The 25,592-nt window shown below is 42.7% G+C and overlaps 1 protein-coding gene across 5 annotated transcripts in view; it reads right to left on the bottom strand.

Annotated features, from left to right (window-relative positions):
* Nucleotides 1-10,218: 10,218 nt before the first annotated feature.
* The window catches only part of LOC130291604 (ras-related GTP-binding protein A), a 1,042,086-nt gene continuing 1,026,712 nt past the window's right edge, over nt 10,219-25,592 (bottom strand). For all 5 annotated transcript variants that reach the window (XM_056540559.1, XM_056540557.1, XM_056540558.1 and 2 more), the window contains one exon: nt 10,219-11,188. In XM_056540559.1, the coding sequence (XP_056396534.1) occupies nt 11,140-11,188 (49 nt within the window). In that variant the 3' untranslated portion in view covers nt 10,219-11,139. The remainder of the gene's footprint in view (nt 11,189-25,592) is intronic.

Raw genomic sequence — 25,592 nt, 5'->3', positions numbered from 1 at the left:
CGTTTTTTTTTTGGTGCCGGCGCTTTTTTTCGGGTTTTCTAGCGTGTTTTTGCCCCCATAGGCGGTCCGTGCCACCAGTAGCAGGCGTGTACTGTGTGGCCGGACCGTACCTGTGTGTGCGGCGTGCCTCACCGCTGTCAGTGATTTATCACTGATCAGCTTTTTTTTTGTGGTAAAGGCACCTTTTTCGGTTAACGCGGATTTTTTTTTGCACCCATAGGCGGTCCGTGCCACCAGTAGCAGGCGTGTACTGTGTGGACGGACCGTACCTGTGTGTGCAGCCTGTCCCACCGCTGTCGGTGATTTATCACTGATCAGCGTTTTTTTTTTGGTTCAGGCGGGTGCATTTTTTTCGGGGTAAAGCGTTTTTTTATTTATTTTTTCGGGTTTTTTGTGTGGGGGTCTGTGAACAAGCCACCAGCCACTGTCCTGGGCTGAGTGGCTGGACCCCCCACTGACTTCTGCGCCCCCTGCCGCCACAAGCGCTAATCAGTGCGCACACCACTGATTAGATAAACGCTTATTTTTTTGGTGCAGGGTTTTTTTTTGCGCTAGAAGTCCCCCTTTTTTTTTAAAAGTCCCCTTTTTATTTTATATTTTTTTCTGTTAGGGCGGGTTAGTTTAGTTAGGTTAGGCTAGGGCGGGTTAGGGCGGGTTAGGGAGGTAGTATCGCACCACACCACACCACACGCAGCACACACACCAATAAAGTTTTCCCCCCCACACACACACATACCCGTATCCCCATTAGAGTAGGGAAATGGCCCGCAGAGTGTTTTCGGCGGAGGAGGCATATGACCTAATTGCCTCCGACTCTGAAAGCATCTCAGAGGACGATGAAGACCCCACCTTCCTTATTTCATCGTCCTCCTCATCATCTAGTTCAGATGATGAGCCACCAAGGCGGCGAACTCGCCGCCATGCGGTGCCGCAAACCTCCTCTGTCCTTGAGCCTGTGCCCCATGCTAGTATGAGTCCCCCTGGCGCTCATACTAGTGAAGCCCCCCTGCCAAGGTCACTGGTACCTCGTACCGGAGAACTTGACTGGGCTGAGCCAGCGGACCACGAGCCCGTGATTCCTGAGTTTGTTGGCGACTCAGGAATCAAAATTAACATCGCCGGGTTCACTGAAAAGGACTTTTTCGGTCATTTTTTCAGTGACGACTTTGTTAATTTGATGGTTACACAGACGAATCTGTACGCCCAACAGTTCGTCGCCGCTAACCCGGGCTCACTTTTAGCTAGACCCGGCGGCTGGACTCCAGTCGATGCAGCCGAAATGAGGACCTTTTGGGGCCTTGCGCTGCATATGGGTATAGTTAAAAAACCCTGTGTCAGGCAATATTGGAGTGGGGACGTCTTTTACCAGACACCCCTCTACAGTATGGCCATGACACGTTCCCGGTTCGAGGCCATTCGGAGATGTTTGCATTATGCTGATAATGCGGCATTTCCCCCCCGAACTGATCCCGCGTATGACCGCCTGTATAAAATCAGGCCGGTCATCAATCACTTCGGGGCCAGATTTTGGGAGGCCTATGTCCCGGGGCGGGAGGTCTCTATTGATGAGTCGCTCATCAGCTTCAAGGGGAGACTCAGCTTCCGGCAATACATCCCGACCAAGCGAGCGCGGTATGGCGTGAAGATGTATAAACTTTGCGAGAGTACCTCAGGGTACACTTGCAAGTTTATGGTGTATGAGGGACGAGATTCCCGCATTGAACCCCCAGATTGTTCCCCCACTCTGGGTGTTAGCGGGAAAATCGTTTGGGGCCTTTTGCACCCATTGCTAGATAAAGGTTACCACCTTTACGTGGATAACTTTTATACTAGTATCCCTCTCTTTTCATCCCTCGCCGCCAGATCCACGGTCGCTTGTGGGACAGTCCGGAAGAATCAAAGAGGCCTTCCGCCCCATCATTCCCTACATGCTCCTATCCCCCGGGGTGAGTCCCGTGCCTTTTCCCATGAGAACCTGTTGTTGGTCCGGTATAAGGACAAGAGGGATGTCCTTATGCTCACCACAATTCATGGGAATGGCAGCACCCCTGTCCCTGTGCGAGGTACCGCGGGACCGGTCCTCAAGCCCGATTGTATTCTGGACTACAATCGGTATATGGGGGGAGTTGATCTTTCTGATCAAGTCCTCATGCCATATAATGCCATGCGGAAAACACGCGTATGGTATAAAAAGGTTGCGGTCTACATGGTACAGGTTGCCATGTACAACTCTTTTATACTGTACCAGAACGCTGGCAACACAGGGACATACCTGGAGTACCAAGAGGTAGTTCTAAAGGCCCTCATCTATGGTGATCGCCAAAGAGCGGGTCAGAGCACCTCTGGAACTTTAGGTCCCCGGATCGTCCCCGGCCAACACTTTCCATGTGTGATCCCCAACACTGGAAGGTCGGGACGAACCCAGAAAAGATGCAGAGTGTGTCACAGGAAGGGGAGACGGAGGGACACCACCATTCAGTGTGACACTTGCCCCGATCATCCGGGCCTCTGCATAGGCTGCTTCAGGGAGTATCACACTTCCATGGAGTACTAAATTTTCCATCCTTTGCCCTAAATTTCATTCCCCAGAATTCGGCTCCAATGTACCAGTCCAGGGTACATTATCTTCCAAATTTTATACCAAAATACCCTACCCCCAAAAAATCAAACCCAAAACCTCTTTCCCAATGCCCCTCATAATATCTTTGTCCCCCAAAAATGGGTCATGGGACACAGAGTCAACAGCATTGGAGGTTTGCAGTTGCCTCAAATGCGCAACGCTCTCTCTCTCCACCTGAGCGGGTTGCGCATTTGAGGTAACAGAATAGGGACGGCCCCACATATCCCCTTCCCAGAATGATGATTCAGAGTATAGGGTTTGGGGCGGGCATCATTTTTACTTTTGGCTGTACTCTGGGTCATCATTCTGGGAAAATAATTGGCATATCAGTTCTAAAATTGCAATTTTTTCCCCCCCATAGTACACTTCATCCATTCCTGGAAAATAAATGAAGGGAACACCCGTCTGTTCCAAATCTCCACTTCACCCTATACACCTTCCTTAGGGGGTGTACTGTTTGTAATAGGCTCACATGTGGGTGTTCCTTTCTTGTATTTTCCTCTGAATGTATGTAACTGTTAGGTCCGTAACAAACATCCGCCTCAAATGCAAAGAGTTCTCGCTGAGCTCTGTCGTATTTCCAGGCGACAATTCGGAGTCACATGTTAGTTGTTCCCAGAAAAATGAAGCAGAGTATAGGTTGAAAATTGCAATATTCAAAAGCTACCCTTCATCCATTCCTGGAAAATAAATTTAGGAAACACCTGTGCATTAAAAATGTCCTCTTTACCCCTATACCCATTCCTCAGGGTGGGTACTTTCTGTAATGGTGTCACATGTGGGTGTTTCATTTTTGTATTTTCCTCGGAATGTATGTAACCGTCAGCTACTGATATGCCAAAGGTCACAAATACAAAGTGACCTCTATGACTTCTGAGCCTTGTTGTGCGCCCGTCCAGCACGTTACCCCATATGTGGATGTATTTTTATAGTCAGGGGGAAAAGCCCTCCAAAATGTGTAACCCAATTCCTCATATTACCCCTTGTGAAAATGTTAATAATTGGGTAACCCCAGCATTTTACTGTAAAAAAATCTAATTTTTCAATTTATGGCCCACTTTTCAAAAAACCTGTGAGGTGTAAGTACTCACTGTAACACTGTTACGTTCCCCAAGGGGTCTAGTTTCCAAAATGTATGCCATGTTTTTTTTTTTTTTTTTTTACTGTCCTGGCACCATAGGGGCTTCCGAAATGCGTCATGTCCCCAGAGCAAAATTTGTAACTCCTCTTCTGAGACCTGTAGTGCGCCAACAGAGCACTTTTCACCCCCATATGGGGTGTTTTCTGAATCGGGAGAAATTGGGCTTCAAATTTTGGGGGGTATTTTCTGCTTTAACCCTTTGTAAAAATGTAAAATTTTTGGGAAACCAAGCATTTTTGGTAAAATTTATTCTTTTTTTTTTGCATATGCCAAAGTCGTGAAACCCCTGTGGGGTATTAAGGTTCACTTTACCCCTTGTTACGTTCCCCAAGGGGTCTAGTTTCCAAAATGGTATGCCATGTGTTTTTTTTTTGCTGTCCTGGCACCATAGGGGCTTCCTAAATGAGGCATGCCCCCAGAGCAAAATTTGCTTCAAAAAAGCCAAATGTGACTCCTTCTCTTCTGGGACCTGTAGTGCGCCAGCAGAGCACTTTTCACCCCCATATGGGGTGTTTTCTGAATCGGGAGAAATTGGGCTTCAAATTTTGGGGGGTATTTTCTGCTTTAACCCTTTGTAAAAATGTAAAATTTTTGGGAAATCAAGCATTTTTGGTAAAATGTATTCTTTTTTTTTTGCATATGCCAAAGTCGTGAAACCCTTGTGGGGTATTAAGGTTCACTTTACCCCTTGTTACGTTCCCCAAGGGGTCTAGTTTCCAAAATGGTATGCCATGTGGTTTTTTTTTGCTGTCCTGGCACCATAGGGGCTTCCTAAAAGAGGCATGCTCCCAGAGCAAAATTTGCTTCAAAAAAGCCAAATGTGACTCCTTCTCTTGTGGGACCTGTAGTGCGCCAGCAGAGCACTTTTCACCCCCATATGGGGTGTTTTCTGAATCGGGAGAAATTGGGCTTCAAATTTTGGGGGGTATTTTCTGCTTTAACCCTTTGTAAAAATGTAAAATTTTTGGGAAATCAAGCATTTTTGGTAAAATGTATTCTTTTTTTTTTGCATATGCCAAAGTCGTGAAACCCTTGTGGGGTATTAAGGTTCACTTTACCCCTTGTTACGTTCCCCAAGGGGTCTAGTTTCCAAAATGGTATGCCATGTGTTTTTTTTTTGCTGTCCTGGCACCATAGGGGCTTCCTAAAAGAGGCATGCTCCCAGAGCAAAATTTGCTTTAAAAAAGCCAAATGTGACTCCTTCTCTTGTGGGACCTGTAGTGCGCCAGCAGAGCACTTTTCACCCCCATATGGGGTGTTTTCTGAATCGGGAGAAATTGGGCTTCAAATTTTGGTGGGTATTTTCTGCTTTAACCCTTTGTAAAAATGTAAAATTTTTGGGAAACCAAGCATTTTTGGTAAAATTTATTCTTTTTTTTTTGCATATGCCAAAGTCGTGAAACCCCTGTGGGGTATTAAGGTTCACTTTACCCCTTGTTACGTTCCCCAAGGGGTCTAGTTTCCAGAATGGTATGCCATGTGTTTTTTTTTTGCTGTCCTGGCACCATAGGGGCTTCCTAAATGAGGCATGCCCCCAGAGCAAAATTTGCTTCAAAAAAGCCAAATGTGACTCCTTCTCTTCTGGGACCTGTAGTGCGCCAGCAGAGCACTTTTCACCCCCATATGGGGTGTTTTCTGAATCGGGAGAAATTGGGCTTCAAATTTTGGGGGGTATTTTCTGCTTTAACCCTTTGTAAAAATGAAAAATTTTTGGGAAATCAAGCATTTTTGGTAAAATTTATTCTTTTTTTTTGCATATGCCAAAGTCGTGAAACCCCTGTGGGGTATTAAGGTTCACTTTACCCCTTGTTACGTTCCCCAAGGGGTCTAGTTTCCAAAATGGTATGCCATGTGTTTTTTTTTGCTGTCCTGGCACCATAGGGGCTTCCTAAATGAGGCATGCCCCCAGAGCAAAATTTGCTTCAAAAAAGCCAAATGTGACTCCTTCTCTTCTGGGACCTGTAGTGCGCCAGCAGAGCACTTTTCACCCCCATATGGGGTGTTTTCTGAATCGGGAGAAATTGGGCTTCAAATTTTGGGGGGTATTTTCTGCTTTAACCCTTTGTAAAAATGTAAAATTTTTGGGAAATCAAGCATTTTTGGTAAAATTTATTCTTTTTTTTTTGCATATGCCAAAGTCGTGAAACCCCTGTGGGGTATTAAGGTTCACTTTACCCCTTGTTACGTTCCCCAAGGGGTCTAGTTTCCAAAATGGTATGCCATGTGTTTTTTTTTTGCTGTCCTGGCACCATAGGGGCTTCCTAAAAGAGGCATGCCCCCAGAGCAAAATTTGCTTAAAAAAAGTGAAATGTGACTCCTTCTCTTCTGGGACCTGTAGTGCGCCAACAGAGCACTTTTCACCCCCATATGGGGTGTTTTCTGAATCGGGAGAAATTGGGCTTCAAATTTTGGGGGGTATTTTCTGCTTTAACCCTTTGTAAAAATGTAAAATTTTTGGGAAATCAAGCATTTTTGGTAAAATTTATTCTTTTTTTTTTGCATATGCCAAAGTCGTGAAACCCCTGTGGGGTATTAAGGTTCACTTTACCCCTTGTTACGTTCCCCAAGGGGTCTAGTTTCCAAAATGGTATGCCATGTGTTTTTTTTTTGCTGTCCTGGCACCATAGGGGCTTCCTAAATGAGGCATGCCCCCAGAGCAAAATTTGCTTCAAAAAAGCCAAATGTGACTCCTTCTCTTCTGGGACCTGTAGTGCGCCAGCAGAGCACTTTTCACCCCCATATGGGGTGTTTTCTGAATCGGGAGAAATTGGGCTTCAAATTTTGGGGGGTATTTTCGGATTTAACCCTTTGTAAAAATGTCAAATTTTTGGGAAACCAAGCATTTTAGATTTTTTTTTTTTTTTTTTTTTTTACATTTGCAAAAGTTGTGAAACCCCTGTGGGGTATTAAGGCTCACTTAATTCCTTGTTACGTTCCTCAAGGGGTCTAGTTTCCAAAATGGTATGGCATGTGGGCGGTTTTAGCTGTTCTGGCACCATAGGGGCTTCCTAAATGCAACATGCCCCCCAAAAACCATTTCAGAAAAATATACTCTCCAAAATCCCCTTGTCGCTCCTTCACTTCTGAGCCTTCTACTGCGCCCGCCGAACAATTAACATAGACATATGAGGTATGTGCTTACTCGAGAGGAATTGGGCTACAAACACAAGTAAAAATTTTCTCCTTTTACCCCTTGCAAACATAAAAAAATTGGGTCTACAAGAACATGCGAGTGTAAAAAATGAAGATTTTGAATTTTCTCCTTCACTTTGCTGCTATTCCTGTGAAACACCTAAAGGGTTAACACACTTACTGAATGTCATTTTGAATACTTTGGGGGGTGCAGTTTTTATAATGGGGTCATTTATGGTGTATTTCTAATATGAAGACCCTTCAAATCCACTTCAAACCTGAACTGGTCCCTGAAAAATATTGAGTTTGAAAATTTTGTGAAAATTTGGAAAATTGCTGCTGAACTGTGAAGCCCTCTGGTGTCTTCCAAAAGTAAAAACTCGTCAATTTTATGATGCAATCATAAAGTAGACATATTGTATATGTGAATAAAAAATAAATTTATTTTGAATATCCATTTTCCTTACAAGCAGAGAGCTTCAAAGTTAGAAAAATGCAAAATTTTCAATTTTTTCGTCAAATTTTGGGATTTTTCACCAAGAAATGATGCAAGTTACCATAAAATTTTACCACTATGTTAAAGTAGAATATGTCACGAAAAAACAATCTCGGAATCAGAATGATAACTAAAAGCATTCCAGAGTTATTAATGTTTAAAGTGACAGTGGTCAGAATTGCAAAAAACGCTCCGGTCCTTAAGGTATAAAATGGCCTAGTCCTTAAGGGGTTAAGGGGTTAAGTGTCATCCTTCTGACCCCTATAACTTTTTTATTTTTCCACGTACAGGGTGGCTAATTTCTTGCGCCGTGATCTGAAGTTTTTATCGGTAACATTTTTGTTTTGATCGGACTTTTTGATCACTTTTTATTCATTTTTAAATGGTATAAAAAGTGACCAAAAATAATCTTTTTTGGACTTTGGAATTTTTTACGTGTATGCTATTGTCCGTGCGGTTTAATTTACGATATATTTGTATAGTTCGGACATTTAAGCATGCGGCGATACCACATATGTTTATTTACACTTATTTTTTTTAATGGGAAAAGGGGGGTGATTCAAACTTTTATTAGGGAAGGGGTTAAATGATCTTCTCAGTGTTTTTCCGTTTTTTCATTTAACATTTTTCCTCCTTACCTTTAAAAAATCATAACTCTCAGTTTTTCACCTAAAATTCTATGTGACAGCTTATTTTTTGTGCCACCAATTCTACTTTGTAATGACATCAGTCATTTTACCCAAAAATGTACAGCGAAAGGGGAAAAAAAAAATCATTGTGCGACAAAATTAAAGAAAAAACTATATTTTGTCAATTTGGGGGGCTTCCGTTTTTACGCACTACATTTTTCGGTAAAAAAGACACCTTATCTTTATTCTGTAGGTCCATACGGTTAAAATGATACCCTACTTGTATACTTTTGATTTTGTCGTACTTCTGAAAAAAATCATAACTAGAAGCAGTAATAATTTATATGTTAAAAATTGTCATTTTCTGACCCCTATAACTTTTTCATTTTTATGGGGACGGGACGGTGTGAGGGCTCATTTTTTGCGCCGTGATCTGAAGTTTTTATCAATGCCATTTTTGTTTTGATCGGACTTTTTGATCACTTTTTATAATTTTTTTTTATGGTTTGAAATGTGACCAAAAATACGCTATTTTGGACTTTGGAATTTTTTTTGTGCGTATGCCATTGACCGTGCGGTTTATTTAATGATACAGTTTTATAGTTCGGACATTTACGCACGCGGCGATACCACATATGTTTATATTTATTTTTATTTACATGTTTAATTTTTTTATTATGGGAAAAGGGGGGTGTTTTGAACTTTTGTTCAGGAAAGGGTTAATACATATTTTTTTACCTTTTTTTTTTTTTTTTTTTTTTACAGTGTTATAGCCCTCATACAGAGCTATAGCACTGCACACTTTGATTCATTGCACAGATCCCTGCCATGGGTTACCATGATCAGTGTTATCGGCACTTGACTGCTCCTGCCTGGATCTCAGGCACGGAGCAGCCATTCGGGGATCGGACGCCGAGGCGGCAGGTAAGAGCCCTCCCGGTGTCCTGCTCGCTGTTCGGGACGATGCGATTTCACCACGGCGGTCCCGAACAGCCCGACTGACTAGCCGGGATAGTTTAACTTTCAGCTTTGACCGCTGCTTCAAAAGGGTTAATACCGCACATCGCCGCGATCGGCGATGTGTGGTATTAGCCGCTGGTCCCGGCCGTTGATGAGCGCCGGGACCGACGCGGTATGATGCGGCCTTCATATCGCGGGAGCCGGCGCAGGACGTAAATATACGTCCTGCGTCGTTAAGGAGTTAACATGCATGTGGTCAGTGTTATCGGCGCTTGACTGCTCCTGTCTGGATCTCCGGCACAGAGCAGTCATTTGGCGATCGGACACCGAGGCAGCAGGTAGGGTCCCTCCCGATGTCATGTAAGCTGTTCGGGACACTGCAATTTCACCGTGGCCGAACAGCCCAGGATAGTTTCACTTTCGCTTCAGACGCGGCGGTCAGCTTTGATCGCCACATCTGAAGGGTTAATACAGGGCATCACCGTGATCGATGATGTCCTGTATTAGCCGCAGGTCCCGGCCGTTGATAGCCGGCGGGACTGAACCAATAGGACGCGGGTCACCACGTGACCCCACGGCATATCGCGGGAGCCGGCGGGGGACATATATATACGTCTTAGGAGTTAATTATGGGGTCAGTTCCTATTTCGATAGCCAAGGGTTCTATTACTACAGTGAAGAGAAAGGGGGAGAGGGGGCAACCTTGTCTTGTCCCTCCAGAGAGACGAAAACTCTGTGACGTCAGCTCTTTACCCCTATTGAGGCCTTCACATTAGTGTATAACACCTGTACCATCTTTACAAAATTTTCACCTATCCCAAAGGCATGAATTGGGAGCCCTCCTAATCCCCATTTGTACATTACAAAACACTCTTTGAACATTTGTTTTAGCCATACTAATGGGTATAAAAAAGGTTCTGATCATTTTCCACCAACCAATCAATAACATTTTGTAGTCTATTTGGCCAATACCTACGATAAATTTCTAATGAAAGCCTGTTGTTCCCTGGAGTTGTGGTTTTCTTGATGGAGTCTACTCGAACAATTACCGGAAATCAATATCCTCCAAAAATGAATCTACTTCCCTACACGACCATGAAGATTTTGAGGAATTAGTTTTTTTTCAAATAACTTGGCAAATTCACCTAATATAACTTTTGGCCAACAAATATTACCTTCCCTTTATTTTATTTCTGTTATATTTCTATTGCCCTAACAAAGGCCATATACACCTCTGAAAGCTTGTTAATATCTGTGGATAGTTTATTTTTTTGGGGGGTGGGGGTTTACACACTTCTATTTTAGGCATAAATATTTTTATTCCAAAAGCACAAAAATACACTGAATTCATTCAACTGATTATATTTTATCCTAACTAATCAATAATCAAAAAAATTGCATTTTTATTGTATGAGATATCATAAAGGAATTTAGAGTTAAACATGTTGCATATGCAAATTCAAAGCCACATTTACGTGGATTAGTAGACACTACACTAGTAAGGCATGACTGAAGTCCGGAGCTGGTCTTTTGCCTGCTCTCCATGGATCAGCGCAGAGATACTCAGCTCGCGCTGGGCCATACAATTGTCAAAGCAACTGTATGATGCTCAGAAAGTGCTGTGCACAGGTCCAGTTAATCAGAAAAGGGCTGTGCACAGAACTCATTGGGCACTGTATGGTTGTCTTAGCAAATGTAATGCCAAGTGCCCGTTGCATCACACTGAACAAATCTGCAGAACAGGCGGGAGAGGAACTCTGGACTTAAACTTATGATCCACTAGTGTAATACAATAAAACATTTCAGCCTAGTTGCAAAGTGTGTAATCTCCTATCCATGTACATATTGGTGCACAATATTAGTACAGTGTTAGCTAATCAACATGCTATAAATGTGCTGGACTAACCAAGGTTTACTGGTATGTTGCAGTCTACCACTTTACCACTTTTCGTTACATTTAAAAATATATAATTAGTGTGATAAAGTATCATTTAGGTGAAATACAGCCCTATCATTTAGGTGAAATGACATTACATAAAATAAAATTGGGAACGAGTGATTACAAGGGTTATTCTTGTATGATGCTGGAATCAATGACCTTTGAAGGATGCCTCAGCGCATGAGGAGACTGTGCTTAGGACCATCCACACGCTCCAGCTTTTCAAAGTGTTTCCTTGCATTCCTTATATTTATTAAAGTCGCTGCTGAGGCTGTTGAAGAAAGTGAGACATGTTACACTGAGCTAACATATGTGTTACCCATCCACTATTTGTGTACAGATTAGATACAAACACAAGCATTTCAAATGCGATATCCACAATTTATATATTATGTGTAAACTATGCATCAAAATCTATAGACTGGAGAATAGTTAAACCATAAATGCAAACTATAACTGCGGTGTCCCCCAATGAAGGCTACGAGAAAGAGCTTTTACTGTAAGCACTAAAAAAATCTCCTTATTGCATGCACAAAAATTACAGTAAATTATAGTATATGTACTAACATTGATAACATATTAATATTTACTATGGCAATACATGGAAAGAAAAACTAAAAAAATTATATATTTTTTAACTTAAATTTTTCTTCCTCCCCTTCTTATAATCATAACGCATTCAATTTTCTACCTACTGACCTATATGAGGGCTTGCTTTTTGCACCACCAGTTATATTTTGTAATGGCATCAATCATTAATGTCAATCAATCATCAATCAACATTAGGGCTGCAACGATCAATTTAATCAATAATATTCGATAACTGGATTCGTTGTTGACGAATCCAGTTATGGAATAATCGTCCCATTCATTGTAAAAGTGAAGGAGGCAGCGCGACAAACTCCAGAGTAGAACGTATGGCAGTCATGAGGCTGCTGGGAGTGAATGGTCAGGCACTATGCCTGCGGGTCCCACAAATCCCACACCGCCGCAGTCTCTGCAAGTTAAGAGAGTCCTAGAGTGCTGATCGGAGTGCTGTCCCCGCGAGCACCCCCTTTGCCCAGGCCAGGGCAGCGAGTGCTGACACACTTACAGTGCAGAATGTACCAAGCAAGCAGGGGGTGCGCACACAACTCCTGCACATCTACTCCTTATATATAAAGCTTATCTGTATCAGCTATCATTTATGTAGTGGTCCTGAAATGTATTATCATTCTTTGAACAACTACCACCATCATTTCTTCTCACCACTGCCTATCTGTTTAGCTGTATTTAAATAATCAATCTGGTATGTCATCATTCATCCCTTGAACAACTACCACCATCAATGCATTGTCATGTATACTTATTACTATTATTTGGCAAGTGTTTCTATTTTGTTTGATCACAATTTATTTCCCCTGAGTGATCCCAAACTGTTTTTTTTTCTTTCTTAACTTTCTCCTCCAAATGCTATAGCTCCCCCACCCTTTTTCACACCTGATAGCAATCCTCTGGCAACTTGCTGGCTTAGCCTAGTACTATATATTGGAGACATTCAAATATGCCATCTGAAACTGCCATCTAAAGTGCTTCTTAAGTGTGATATCAAGAATTATTCCAGAATTCAACCAGAAGGGAACAAAAGGGAACTAACTCAACATTATAACTACAAAAGTAAGTCACTCTTTTCATAAAAAACCAAAACCAAACATTCACACACTTATTACTTACATCATTGCGATACATTTTCTCTTCTATCCCCCACCAATTTCTCTGGTGGACTATATATATATCTCTGTCCATGCACTGCTCACCATCATAAACCACTCAGTCACCTCATTCCATGGTGCAGCACAGAAGTCGCTTCATCACTTCACCCAGCCATCTGCTCTCCCTTTTCTTTCTTCTGCTTTTAGCTGCTGGGGACATTGCTCCTAACCCTGGCCCACCTTTCACTAATATTTGCTCTACACTACCTGCCTCTTGCGGAACCACTACAAACTTTAACTGCACTCTCCTAAACTCTCGATCTGTGTGCAATAAGCTCACCCAGATTCGTGACTTATTTCTCACTAATTCTCTTAATCTGCTGGCTCTCACAGAAATATGGATACAACCTTCTGACACGGCTTCTCTCGCTGCTTTATCTTATGGTGACCTTCACTTTTCCCATACCCCCAGATCTGACACCAGGCATGGTGGAGGAGTTGGGGTGCTTCTAGCCCCACAATGCACTTTTCAAGTCATCCCCCCATTACCTTCACTCACGTTTCCCACTTTTGAGGTCCACACCCTCAGGCTCTTCCGCCCATTGTCTCTCAGAGTGGCGCTCATCTATCGTCCTCCTGGTTCTCCCCAAATGTTCCTGGATCATTTTGCCACCTGGCTCCCTCACTTTCTTTACTCAGAAACACCTACACTCATCATGGGTGATTTTAATATCCCCATTGATACCCCAATCTCCTCTTCTGCCCTTTCACAGCTTACTGACTCTCCCACACACAAGGATGGGAATACACTGGACTTGATCTTTAGACTTTGCTCTGTCTCTAAATTCACTAATTCTCCTTTTGAGCTCTCTGACCACAACCTTCTCTCTTTCTCTATCAGTAACTCCTATCCTTTCTGGACACTCCAACCTTGTACACTTACAGAAACATGCGTGCCATAAACACTAGTCAATTTATAGACATTCTACAATCTTCACTATCACCAATCTCTTCTCTCTCCTGCCCTAATCTAGTAGCCAGACATTACCATGACACCCTAAAGTCTACCCTGGATCAAATGGCACCCCCTAAAACACGACCCTCCAGACACAGATGGCAGCAACCCTGGCACATGCTAACAACCCGCTTTCTCAGGCGATGCTCTAGGTGTGCTGAAGGTCTGTGGAGGAAAACTAAGACTTCTTCAAAGTATCTGCACTATAAATTCATGCTTAAATCCTATTACTCCGCTCTTCATCTCGCCAAACAAACATATTTTACCTCCCTCATCTCCTCTCTGTCTAACAATCCAAAACGCCTTTTTGACACGTTCAACTCTCTCCTTCGGCCTAAATTACAGACCCCAATCACTGATCTCTGTGCTGAAGACCTGGCCAAATACTTCAAAACTAAAATCGATGACATTCGTGATGAAATCCTCTCCCAGTCCCCTAAAAGTTCTGATCCAATTCCCAGCCACGTCTCTTCTTCATCACTCAGTATTTGAGCCTGTAACGGAGGATGAGGTTTCTAGGCTCCTCTCCTCCGCCCGCCCCACTACCTGCTCTAGTGACCCCATGCCTTCACACCTCATCCAGTCTCTCTCTCTTGCTATCAGCTGTCACCTAACTAAAATCATTAACCTCTCCCTCTCTTCTGGGGTCTTTCCCTCCTCTTTCAAACACTCTATCATAACCCCACTATTGAAAAAAAACATCTCTGGACCCGTCCTGTGCAGCCAATTATCAACCCGTGTCAAATCTCCCCTTTATCTCCAAACTCCTGGAACGCTTGGTCTACTCCCGCCTTATCCACTATCTCTCCGAGAACTCTCTCCTTGACCCCTTACAGTCTGGTTTCCGCTCCCTTCACTCCACAGAAACGGCCCTAACCAAAGTCACTAACGATCTTCTGACAGCCAAATCAAATGGCAATTTCTCTTTACTGATTCTCTTGGACCTCTCTGGCTTTTGACACTGTGGATCACCAACTCCTCCTCAGTAGTCTCCACTCCTTCGGTCTCAAGGACTCTGCTCTCGCCTGGTTTTCCTCCTATCTCTCTGGCCGCTCCTTTAGCGTCTCGTTTTCTGGCTCTACTTCTTCTCCTCTTCCCCTTGCTGTCTGGGTTCCCCAGGGATCGGTCCTGGGTCCTCTACTCTTTTCACTCTAAACATCCCCCATTGGAAAAACAAATCAGTAGATTTGGTTTCCAGTACCATCTCTATGCTGATGACACCTAACTCTATACCTCTTCCTCCAACATCACCCCTGAAATCCTACAGAATACCAGTGACTGTCTCTCTGCTATCTCAGACATCATGTCCTCTTTATATCTGAAACTAAATCTTTCGAAAACAGAACTTCTTGTTTTTTCTCCATCAACTGATACTTTACCTAACCCTGACATTTCCATCTCGGTATGTGGGACTACCATAAATCCCAGGCAGCAGGCTCACTGTCTTGGAGTTATACTTGACTCTGATCTGTCTTTTACTCCCCATATTCAGTATCTTTCACGTTCTTGTCACCTGCATCTCAAAAACATTTCCAGAATCCACCCGTTTCTCACTACTGAAACTGCTAAAACTCTCATTATTGCTTTGATTCACTCCCGCCTTAACTACTGTAACTCTTTACTAATAGGCCTTCCTTTCTCCAAACTCTCTCCAGTCTCTCTCTTCAGTCCATCCTTAATGCCGTAGCCAGACTCATCTTCCTCTCCAGCCACTACACCGACGCCTCCTCCCTGTGCCAGTCACTATACTGGTTACCAATTCAGTCCAGAATACAGTACAAAATCCTCAGTCTCACACACAAAGCTCTCCACAATGCTGCACTTCCCTACATCTCCTCTCTCATCTCCATCTATCATCCTACACGTTCTCTCAGATCTGCTAATGATCTCACACTAACATCTTCTATAATCCGAACTTCCCACTCCCGTCTCCAAGACTTCACTCGTGCTGCACCGGTTCTCTGGAATGCTATACCTCAATCCCTCAGACTCAACAACAACATCCATAGTATCAAAACGTGGCCTGAAAACACATCTCTTCAGACAGGCCTATAACATTCTTTAAATGGCCTCAACATATCCCCACACCTCTTGTTTGAATAGTTATTGTGTAATATGTCTGATACTTTTCTTTGTTTGTACCCCATAATTGTAAGCGCTGCGGATCCTGTAGGAGCTATATAAATAAAATTATTATTATTATTTCAGGTAACCATTAATAGCTGTGAGGACAGGAAATAAGTCCACCACCCCCTGTGGTTACAGAGTGGTACAGGCCAAACAGGAAGTGCTTTGCTGTGCTTGGTACCCACTAGGGTGGTGATCTACAGAGGGGACAGGTACTGCTATGTATATAGCTAAAGATCAGGGCATGGTCAGTTGCCCACTGTACAATGCGCCCTGCTCATGCTGCTGCAGTGACCTAGACTTCTGCACTTTGCTTTACACATTGAGGTATGTTCAGAGCATTGCACCCTAGTACCTTCTACAGACACTTGGGTGCAATGCGCTGCACAAACCCCCCATGTGTATAGCAGTGTATGTGTACTATACACACACACAAACCACGAGCCACCACCAGAGAGGCAGCAGGAGATCAGGGAGGTAAAGAAGTGGCTCAGAAGCTGGTGTAGGAAGGAGGGGTTTGGGTTCATGGAGAACTGGGCCGACTTCGCTGCCGGATACCGTCTCTATCGTGGCGACAGGCTGCACCTTAAATGGAGAGGGTGCATCTGTGCTTGGGAGAAGATGGCCAGAAGGGTGGAGGACTGTTCAAACTAGGGAATAGGGGGGAGGGAACCTACAATGTAGAGGGGGAAGATAGTGTAGATAGAGAGGGGGACTTAATGTACCTGGGGCTGGAGCGGAGGGAGAGGTTAGAATAGTTAAGGCTACTTTCACACTATGGTTCATAAATCCGTTATAAAACATCCGTTATATTCAATTCTATACTGATTTAACGGACGTTATATAACGGATGAATAAAACGATTATAACGGATGAATAGATTTCTAACGTCCGTTAATTAAACAGATAAATGTTTATCCGTTATTATCCGTTAATACCTTATTATTAACGTCCGTTATATTCATCTTTGCTTGACCTCTCCCTACCTGCACACCTTGCAACAGCTGAAGCTCCTCCTCCTACCTGAAGCGGAGGGTATAAAAGGATGCCACTATTAGGGAGGGGGGTGCAGGAGGGTGCACTACTCCTCCTCCTGGAGAGGGGGGGGTGCAGGAGGGTGCACTACTCTGCGTCCTGGAGGGGTGTGTGTGCAGGAGGGTGCACTACTCTGCCTCCTGGAAGGGGGGGGGGGGGTGCAGGAGGGTGCACTACTCTGCCTCCTGGAGGGGGGGGGGGTTGCAGGGGGGTGCACTGCTCTGGTTCTTGGGCACTGTTGAAGTGCTATCAGGGGTGCTATCAGGCAGATGGTGGCGGATGAATACAGATACCCAGAACAGACTCCTACTGCTGCCTCCTGCTGTCTGACCAGGAAGTAGAGGGGGTGTGACAGGGGGTGTGAGCGCTACTCAACTTTCCCATGTGACTTCAGGAGTGTGAAGTCTCTACTGAGCATGCTCAGTAGCACTAACGGACGTTAAATTAACGGACAATAACGGGTGTATTTTGTAACGTCCGTACGCCATAGGCTTCAATGTTAATAATTAACGGACGTTCAATGATCCGTTAATTATAAACAGAAAAAAATACTGCATGTCCGTTCTATTCTTCCGTTATAACTAACGGACGTTAGTTTAACGGAACAAAAAAGGTACAAACGGAAGATTAAAAATCCCATGGAATTTCATAATGGATCTTTAAACGGAAGAACTTTATAGTGTGAAAGCAGACTAATAGGGATAGGAGTCATAGGGAAAAAAAAAAAAACACCATTGAATTGCATGTTGACTAATGCCAGAAGTCTGACCAATAAAACTGACGAACTGGAGGTGAAAATTTCTGAGGAGGATTATGACATAGTGGGTGTAACAGTGACTTGGTTGGACGATAGCTGTGACTGGGTGGTCAACATACAGGGTTATAGTCTATTCAGGAAGGATCGGACAAAACGGAAAGGGGAAGGAGTTTGTCTTTATGTAAAGTCCAGTTTGAAGGCCGCACTGCGGGAGGATATTTGGGAGGAAAACGATAATGTGGAGTCATTATGGGTAGAACTATATGGAGATGAGAATAAAAAAATTCTGATAGGGGTTTGCTATAAGCCACGAAACATAATGGAAGAGGCAGAAGATCAATTACTGAGGCAAATAAACAAGGCAGCAAATCAGAATGAGGTGATTATTGGGGACTTTAACTATAGTAACATAGCAACATAGTTCATAAGGTTGAAAAAAGACCAGAGTCCATCAAGTTCAACCTATATCCCTAATGAGTCCCTACTGAGTTTACCCAGAGGAAGGCAAAAAACCCTCATACTAGAGGTAAAAATTCCTTCCCGACTCCAAATATGGCAGTCAGAATAAATCCCTGGATCAACGTTCTGTCCCTATAAATCTAATATACATAACCAGCAATGTTCTTACTCTCCAAAAATGCATCCAGACCCCTTTTAAATTATTTTACAGAGTTCACCATGAACACCTCGTCTGGGAGAGAATTCCACCGTCTCACTGCTCTTACAGTAAAGACCCCTCATCTGTGCTGGCGTAGAAACCTTCTTTCTTCTACACCTAGAGGATGCCCCCTTGTTATAGATACAGTGCTGGGTATAAATAGATCATGGGTAAGATCTCTGTACTGTCCCCTGATATATTTATACATAGTTATTAGGTCTCCCCTAAGCCTTCTTTTTTCTAAACTAAATAACCATAATTCTAATAATCTTTCTGGGTACTGTAGTCCTCCCATTCCCCGTATTACCCTGGTTGCCCATCTTTGAACCCTCTCCAGCTCCACTATATCTTTATTGTACACTGGTGCCCAGTACTGTACACAGTATTCTATGTGTGGCCTGACTAGTGATTTGTACAGTGGTAGAATTATTTCCTTGTTGTGGGCATCTATGCCCCGATTGATGCACCCCATGATTTTATTTGCTTTGGCAGCAGCTGCCCGACACTGGTCCCCACAGCTAAATTTACTGTTAACTAAAACTCCCAAGTCCTTTTCCACGTCAGTCGTCCTAAGTGTGTTCCCATTTAATACATAATCCTAGCCTGGATTTTTCCTCCCCATGTGCATTTCCTTACATTTATCAGTGTTGAACCTCATCTGCCACTCAGATAATGATAAAGGTGCTGATAGAAGTAGATAAGGATGGCAAACAGGGCTATACGCGTTTCAAGACAAAGGTCTCATTTTTCAGTAGCCAGAATTGCCATCTTTGTCTACTTCTATCAGCACCTTTATCATTATCGGATACCCACGATACAGCCCTCTGCAGCGCTGCAGTACCCTCATTTTGGACTACTATTGGGATCACACCATCCAGCAAACGCTACGGCCGGACGCAGATCCGTGCCAACCTGTACCCCGCCGGGACCGCTGGAGCAACCACCTCTGGGCCGGAGGCAGCTCTGTGCCAGCTCCGAGCGTCATCGCTACGGCAGGACAGCGTGAACCACATCCCGTTGCGGACTACAGGTACCACACTGTATGTACAGCAATTTCTGAAACTCCTTTAAAACATTGTGAACAAGTCTGGCACTCTATATATCATTACCTGCTGCACGGACATCACTTTATTATAGACTATTTCTCTAGCAAATTGACATTCATTTAAAGGTGGCTGATCATGATATATAATTTTGCATATCATCATTTTATATATTTTTTTTTAGTATATGTTTTTTAACAGTTGTAATACATCTCGTGCAAGGGCCCTGCACTGATGTATATTACATTATGAATAAATGTGTTACATCTTTTTCATGTTTCCAACTTTAATTCGGGACTATTAAGGAATATATATATCTAATTTTCATTTTTTTTAATTCACTACAGTAATATTTTTATCATTTTTAGAATGTTTTATTTCATTCATTTTCATCTCTTTTCTATTTTCTTTCCCATTTTCTCATTTCTTATTTCTACTGGCTCTAGAGGACTGGTTCTTGTATACACTTGTTATACATCCTTCTTCTATATATACCTTTAGGACTGTGGGGTATAGACCTACCCAGTTAACCTCGAGTCAGCTCCGGCTGAGTGAGCGACACAATTCTTGTTGTATTATTTTCACTGTCCTCTATTGTGTTTACCACTTTACAGAGTTTAGTATCATCTGCAAAGATTGCTACTTCACTATTCAACCCCTGTACAAGGTCATTAATATGTTAAATAGAACAGGACCCAAGACTGACCCCTGTGGTACCCCACTAGTAACAGTCACCCAATCAGAATAAGTACCATTAATAACCACCCTCTGTTTCCTATCACTGAGTCAGTTACTTGCCCAATTACACACATTCTCCCCCAGCCCAATCCTTCTCATGTTATGCACAAACCGTTTATGTAGCACAGTAACAAATGCTTTGGAAAAATCCAGGTATGTGAAATCCAGAGATTCCCCTTGGTCCAGTCTGGAGCTCACCTCCTCATAAAAGCTGATCAGGTTAGTTTGACAGGACTGATCCCTCATAAAGCCATGCTGATATGGTGTCATACATTTATTTTTATCAATATACTCAACATCTCTTAGAAACTAACAGGCCTATAATCACCTTTTGTCCCTTTGGCACCACATTTGCCATGCGCCAGTCCTGAGGGACAGTTCCTGTTACTATAGAGCCCATGAATATTAAAAATAGGCGTCTATTACAGTACTTAATTTCTTTAGAACACGGCCGTGTATGACATCTGGACCTGGTGATTTGTCTATTTTTATTTTTTGTAGGCGGCACTGTACTTCTTCCCGGGTTAGGCAGGTGACCTGTAAAGGGGAGTTTACCTTATCGCGCTGTATTTCCCCTGGCATTTCATTTTCCTCGGTGAACACAGTGGTGAAGAACTTGTTTAATATATTTGCTTTTTCCTGATCCCCATTTATAATTTCTTCTTTATCATTTTTTAAAGGGCCAACACTTTCATTTTTGACCTTTGACCTAATATTAACCAACAGACCTGACAGAGTAACTAATGTGCAAGTAGAAGGATACCTAGGAAATAGTGATCATGATATAATACATTATAACTTGTTCTTCAATAAGGGAATCTCTCACGGGACCACAAAAAACTATGAACTTTAGGAAGGCAAAATTCGACCAACTCAGAGAAGCCCTTAACAATATAAAATGGGCTAATGTCCTCAAAAACAAGAATACTGACACTAAATGGGAGACTTTTAAACATATCTTAAATTCTCACTGTAAGATGTATATACCTTTTGGGAATAAAAGGGTCAGAAAAAAAAAGAAAACCAATATGGATGAATAAGAATGTTAAGTGGGCAATAAATGACAAAAAGAAAGCATTTAACCCCTTAAGGACTGAGCCCTTTTTCACCTTAAGGACTGAGCCCTTTTTCGCAATTCTGACCACCGTCACTTTAAGCATTAATAACTTTAAGATGCTTTTACCGATTATTCTGATTCTGAGATGTTTTTTTTGTGACATTCTACTTTATTGGTAAATTTTCGTCGTACTAACTATGTAACCCCTGTAATAGTGGTCTCCAAACTGTGACCCTCCAGATGTTGCAAAATTACAACTCCCAGCATGCCCAGACAGCCTTTGGCTGTCTGGGCATGCTGGGAGTTGCAGTTTGGCAACCACTAGGAAGGGCAGTAGTAAATATCGCTTACTGCCCCCTTCCTTTTTCCCCCCCACCGTCGATTCCCCATCTGCGCCGCTTATCTCTGCAGTCTCCAGTGATGATCTGCGGTCCCTACGGCATCTTCTGCACAGGTACAGGTCGCCATCTTCTCCCCCGTTCTGGACGACATCCAGGGGTGGGCAGAACGCGGGGTTTCCATGGCAACCCCTGTGGTGCACTGCCATTGGTCAGAACTCAGTTCTGACTAATGGCAGGGGATAGGAGGAGATCGCAGCACTGCGACCTCGTTCCTATCCCTCAGGATGATCGGGGCTGTCACTGACAGCTCCGATCATCCCTGTTTTCCGGGTGATCGGGTCACCAGAGACCCGATCAGCCCGGAATAGGAGAAAATCGCATGTCTGAATTGACATGCGATTTTCTCCGATCGCCGACATGGGGTGGTCTCAGGACCCCCCTCGGCGATGTGCAATCCTGGTCCGGTCCCCAACCGGCTAGCGGTGGGGACCGGAATTCCCACGGGCGTATACATACGCCCTCAGTCCTGAAGGACTTTAAAACAGGGGCGTATGGATACGCCCGCCGTCCTTAGCAGGTTAAACTACTAAAACAGGACAGCAGTGAAGCATTAAAAAGCTATAGAGAAAAATGTAAAATATGTTAAAAAAGAAAAAAAAACTGATAAAAGCTGCAAAAATAGAGACAGAAAGACTCATTGCCCAAGAGAGTAAAACTAACCTCAGAATGTTCTTTAACTATAAAAATAGCAAAAAGGTCAAAAATGAAAGTGTTGGCCCTTTAAAAAAATGATGAGGAAGAAATTTAAAACGGGGATCAGGAAAAAGCTGATATATTAAACAAATTCTTCTCCACTGTATTCACCGAGGAAAATGAAATGCCAGGTGAAATACAGCGCGATAAGGTAAACTCCCCAGTACAGGAAGAAGTACAGTGCCGCCTATAAAAAAAAAAATCTAAATAGACAAATCACCAGGTCCAGATGGCATACAACGCCGTGTTCTAAAGGAATTAAGTAATGTAATAGACAGATCCCTATTTTTAATGTTCAAGTTCTCTATAGTGACAGGGACTGTTCCCCAGGACTGGCGCATGGCAAATGTGGTGGAAATATTTAAAAAGGGGTCAAAAGGTAACCCTGGGAATTATAGACTTGTTAGTTTAACCTCCGTTGTACGTAAATTGTTTGAGGGTTTTCTAAAGGATGCTATTTTGGAGTATCTTGATAAAAATAAATGTATGACTCCATATCAGCATTGCTTTATGAGGGAACGGTCCTGTCAAACTAACCTGATCAGCTTTTATGAGAAGGTGAGCTCAAGACTGGACCACTGGATAACGTATATCTGGATTTTTCCAAAGCATTTGATACAGTCCCACATAAAAGGTTGGTGCATAAAATGAGAAGGATTGGGCTGGGGGGAGAATGTGTGTAAGTGGGTAAGTAACTGTCTCAGTGATAAGAAACAGAGGGTGGTTATTGATGGTACTTCTTCTGATTGGGTGACTGTTACTAGTGGAGTACCACAGGAGTCAGTCTTGGGTCCTGTCCTATTTAATATATTCATTAATGACTTGTAGAGGGGTTGAATAGTAAAGTAGCAACTCTGTAAACTGGTAAAACACAATAGAGGACAGGGAACTGTTACAAATGGATCTGGATAGGTTGGAAGTTTGGGCTGGGAAGTGGCAGATGAGGTTCAACACTGATAAATGTAAGGTAATGCACATAGGGAAGAAAAATCAAGGCTGGGATTATGTATTAAATGGGAGAACACTTGGGACGACTGACGTGGAAAAGGACTTGGGAGTCTTAGTTAACAGTTAATTTAGCTGTAGTGACCTGTGTCGGGCAGCTGCATCCAAGGCAAATATGGGGTGCAGCAATAGGGGCATAGATGCCCACGACAAGGAAATAATTCTACCTCTGTACAAATCACTAGTCGGACCACACATAGAATACTGTGTACAGTACTGGGCACCAGTGTACAAGAAAAATATAGAGGAACTGGAGAGGGTTCAAGGACGGGCAACCAAGGTAATACGGGGAATGGGAGGACTATAGTACCCAGAAAGATTATTAGAATTAGGGTTGTTTAGTTTAGAAAAAAAAAGGCTTAGGGGAGACCTAATAACTATGTATAAATATATCAGAGGACAGTACAGAGATATTTCCCATGATCTATTTATACCCAGGACTGTATCTATAACAAGGGGGCATCCTCTAGGTGTAGAAGAAAGAAGGTTTCTACACAAGCACAGACGGGGGTTCTTTACTGTAAGAGCAGTGAGATTGTGGAACTCTCTTACAGAGTTCACTATGGCCAGCTCCTCTGGTAAAGAGTTCCTCTGGAGAATAATAACAATATAGGTTATGTATACTAGATTTATAGGGACAGAACATTGATCCAAAGATTTATTCTGCCATTTTTACCCCTAGTATGAGGGTTGTATGCCTTTCTCTGGATCAACTCAACTAAATAGGGACTCATTAGGGTTATAGGTGGAACTTGATGGACTCTGGTCTTTTTTTAACCTTGAAATATGTTACTATGTTATACTGCCATACACATGGGGCTTTGTGCAGGGCATTGCACCCTAGTGTCTGTAGAACTACAGAGTCTGTACTACAGACACTGGGGTGCAATGCTCTGCAGTCTGCACATACCCCCATGTGTATAGGATTGTACAGACTAATCTAAAGATAGATCTATATAGCTGTATAAAAAGTGTATAAAAACGTATATAAACCCTATAAAAATAACTCCCCCTTTTTCAATTGTATACAAAACAAGAGAAAAAAAACTAAAAAAGTATACATATTTCATATTGCTGCATGGGTAAGTGAACTATTGAAATATAATGTTAATGATCCTGTACAGCAAATGGCGTAAATGTATAAAAAAAATAAAAAAATCCAAAATTGCAGCTTTTTGGTCACATCACATCCTAGAGATGGTTTTAATATGGCCAATGCCATTTTTCAAGTAGAATTAGTTAAACCCTTTTGTCATTTTGGCGTTTTTTTTTTCGATTAATCAATTAAATTATCAACAACTAATCGATTATTGAAATCATCATTAGCTGCAGCCCTAATCAACATAAAATCTAGGGCGAAACAAACATTTTTTTTACTTTTTGGGGCTTCAGTTTCTACGCTGTGCACTTTTTGTCAAGGTCCACATGATAACAATACCCAATTTCTACAGATTTTATTTTACTACTGTAAACATTTTTTAACTTTTTGTACAAAAATTTGTATGCTTAAAATTGTCCTCTTCTGACATCTAACTTAATTTTTCCTAATGGGACCGTTTGCTTTTTATTATTTATTTTAACTGCAAATCCCAGCATGCCCTTCGGCGATCAGTACATGCTGGGAGTTGTAGATTTGCAACAGCTGAAGGCACACTGGTTGGAAAGTACTGAGTTTGGAAAACCTTCAGTTAGGTTCTGTTACCTACCAGTGTGCCTCCAGCTGTTGAAAAAGTACAACTCCCAGCATGCACGGTCTGTCAGTACATGCTGGGAGTTGTAGTTTTGAAACAGCTGGAGGTTTGCCCCAGGGTACATTCACACAGGCAGGTTTACAGTAAGTTTCCTGCTTCAAGTTTGGGCTGTGGCAAATTTTTCGCCGCAGTGCAAACTCCTAGCGGGTAACTCATCGTAACACGACAGTGTGAATGTACCCTAAAAACACTACACTACACTACCACATAATAAAGGGTAAAACACTACATATACACCCCCTTACACTGTAATCCCAATAAAAATGAAAAACATATTGTACGGCAGTGTTTCCAAAATGGAGCCTCCAGCTGTTGCAAAACAACAACTCCCAGCATTTCTGGACAGCCACTGACTGTCCAGGCATGCTGGGAGTTTAGCAACAGCTGGAGGCACCCTGTTTGGGAATCACTGGCTTAGAATACCCCTATGTCCACTCCTATGCAATCCGTAATTTAGTCCTCAAATGTGCATGGAGCTCTCTCACTTCAGAGCCCTGTCGTATTTCAAGGAAACAGTTTAGGGCCACATATGAGGTATTTCCGTACTCGGGAGAAATTGCACTACAAATTTTGGGGGGCTTTTCTCCTTTTACCCCTTATAAAAGGAAAAGTTGGGGGCTTCACCAGCCTGTTACTGTAAACAAGAAACATTTTTACACTAACATGCTGGTGTTGCCCCATACTTTTTATTTTCGCAAGCAGTA

The sequence above is a fragment of the Hyla sarda genome, chromosome 9 (assembly GCF_029499605.1).
Source record: "Hyla sarda isolate aHylSar1 chromosome 9, aHylSar1.hap1, whole genome shotgun sequence".
Taxonomy (NCBI): Eukaryota; Metazoa; Chordata; class Amphibia; order Anura; family Hylidae; genus Hyla; species Hyla sarda.
The sequence above is the reverse complement of the archived record's forward strand: the minus strand, read 5'-3'. Positions and strand labels throughout refer to the sequence as shown.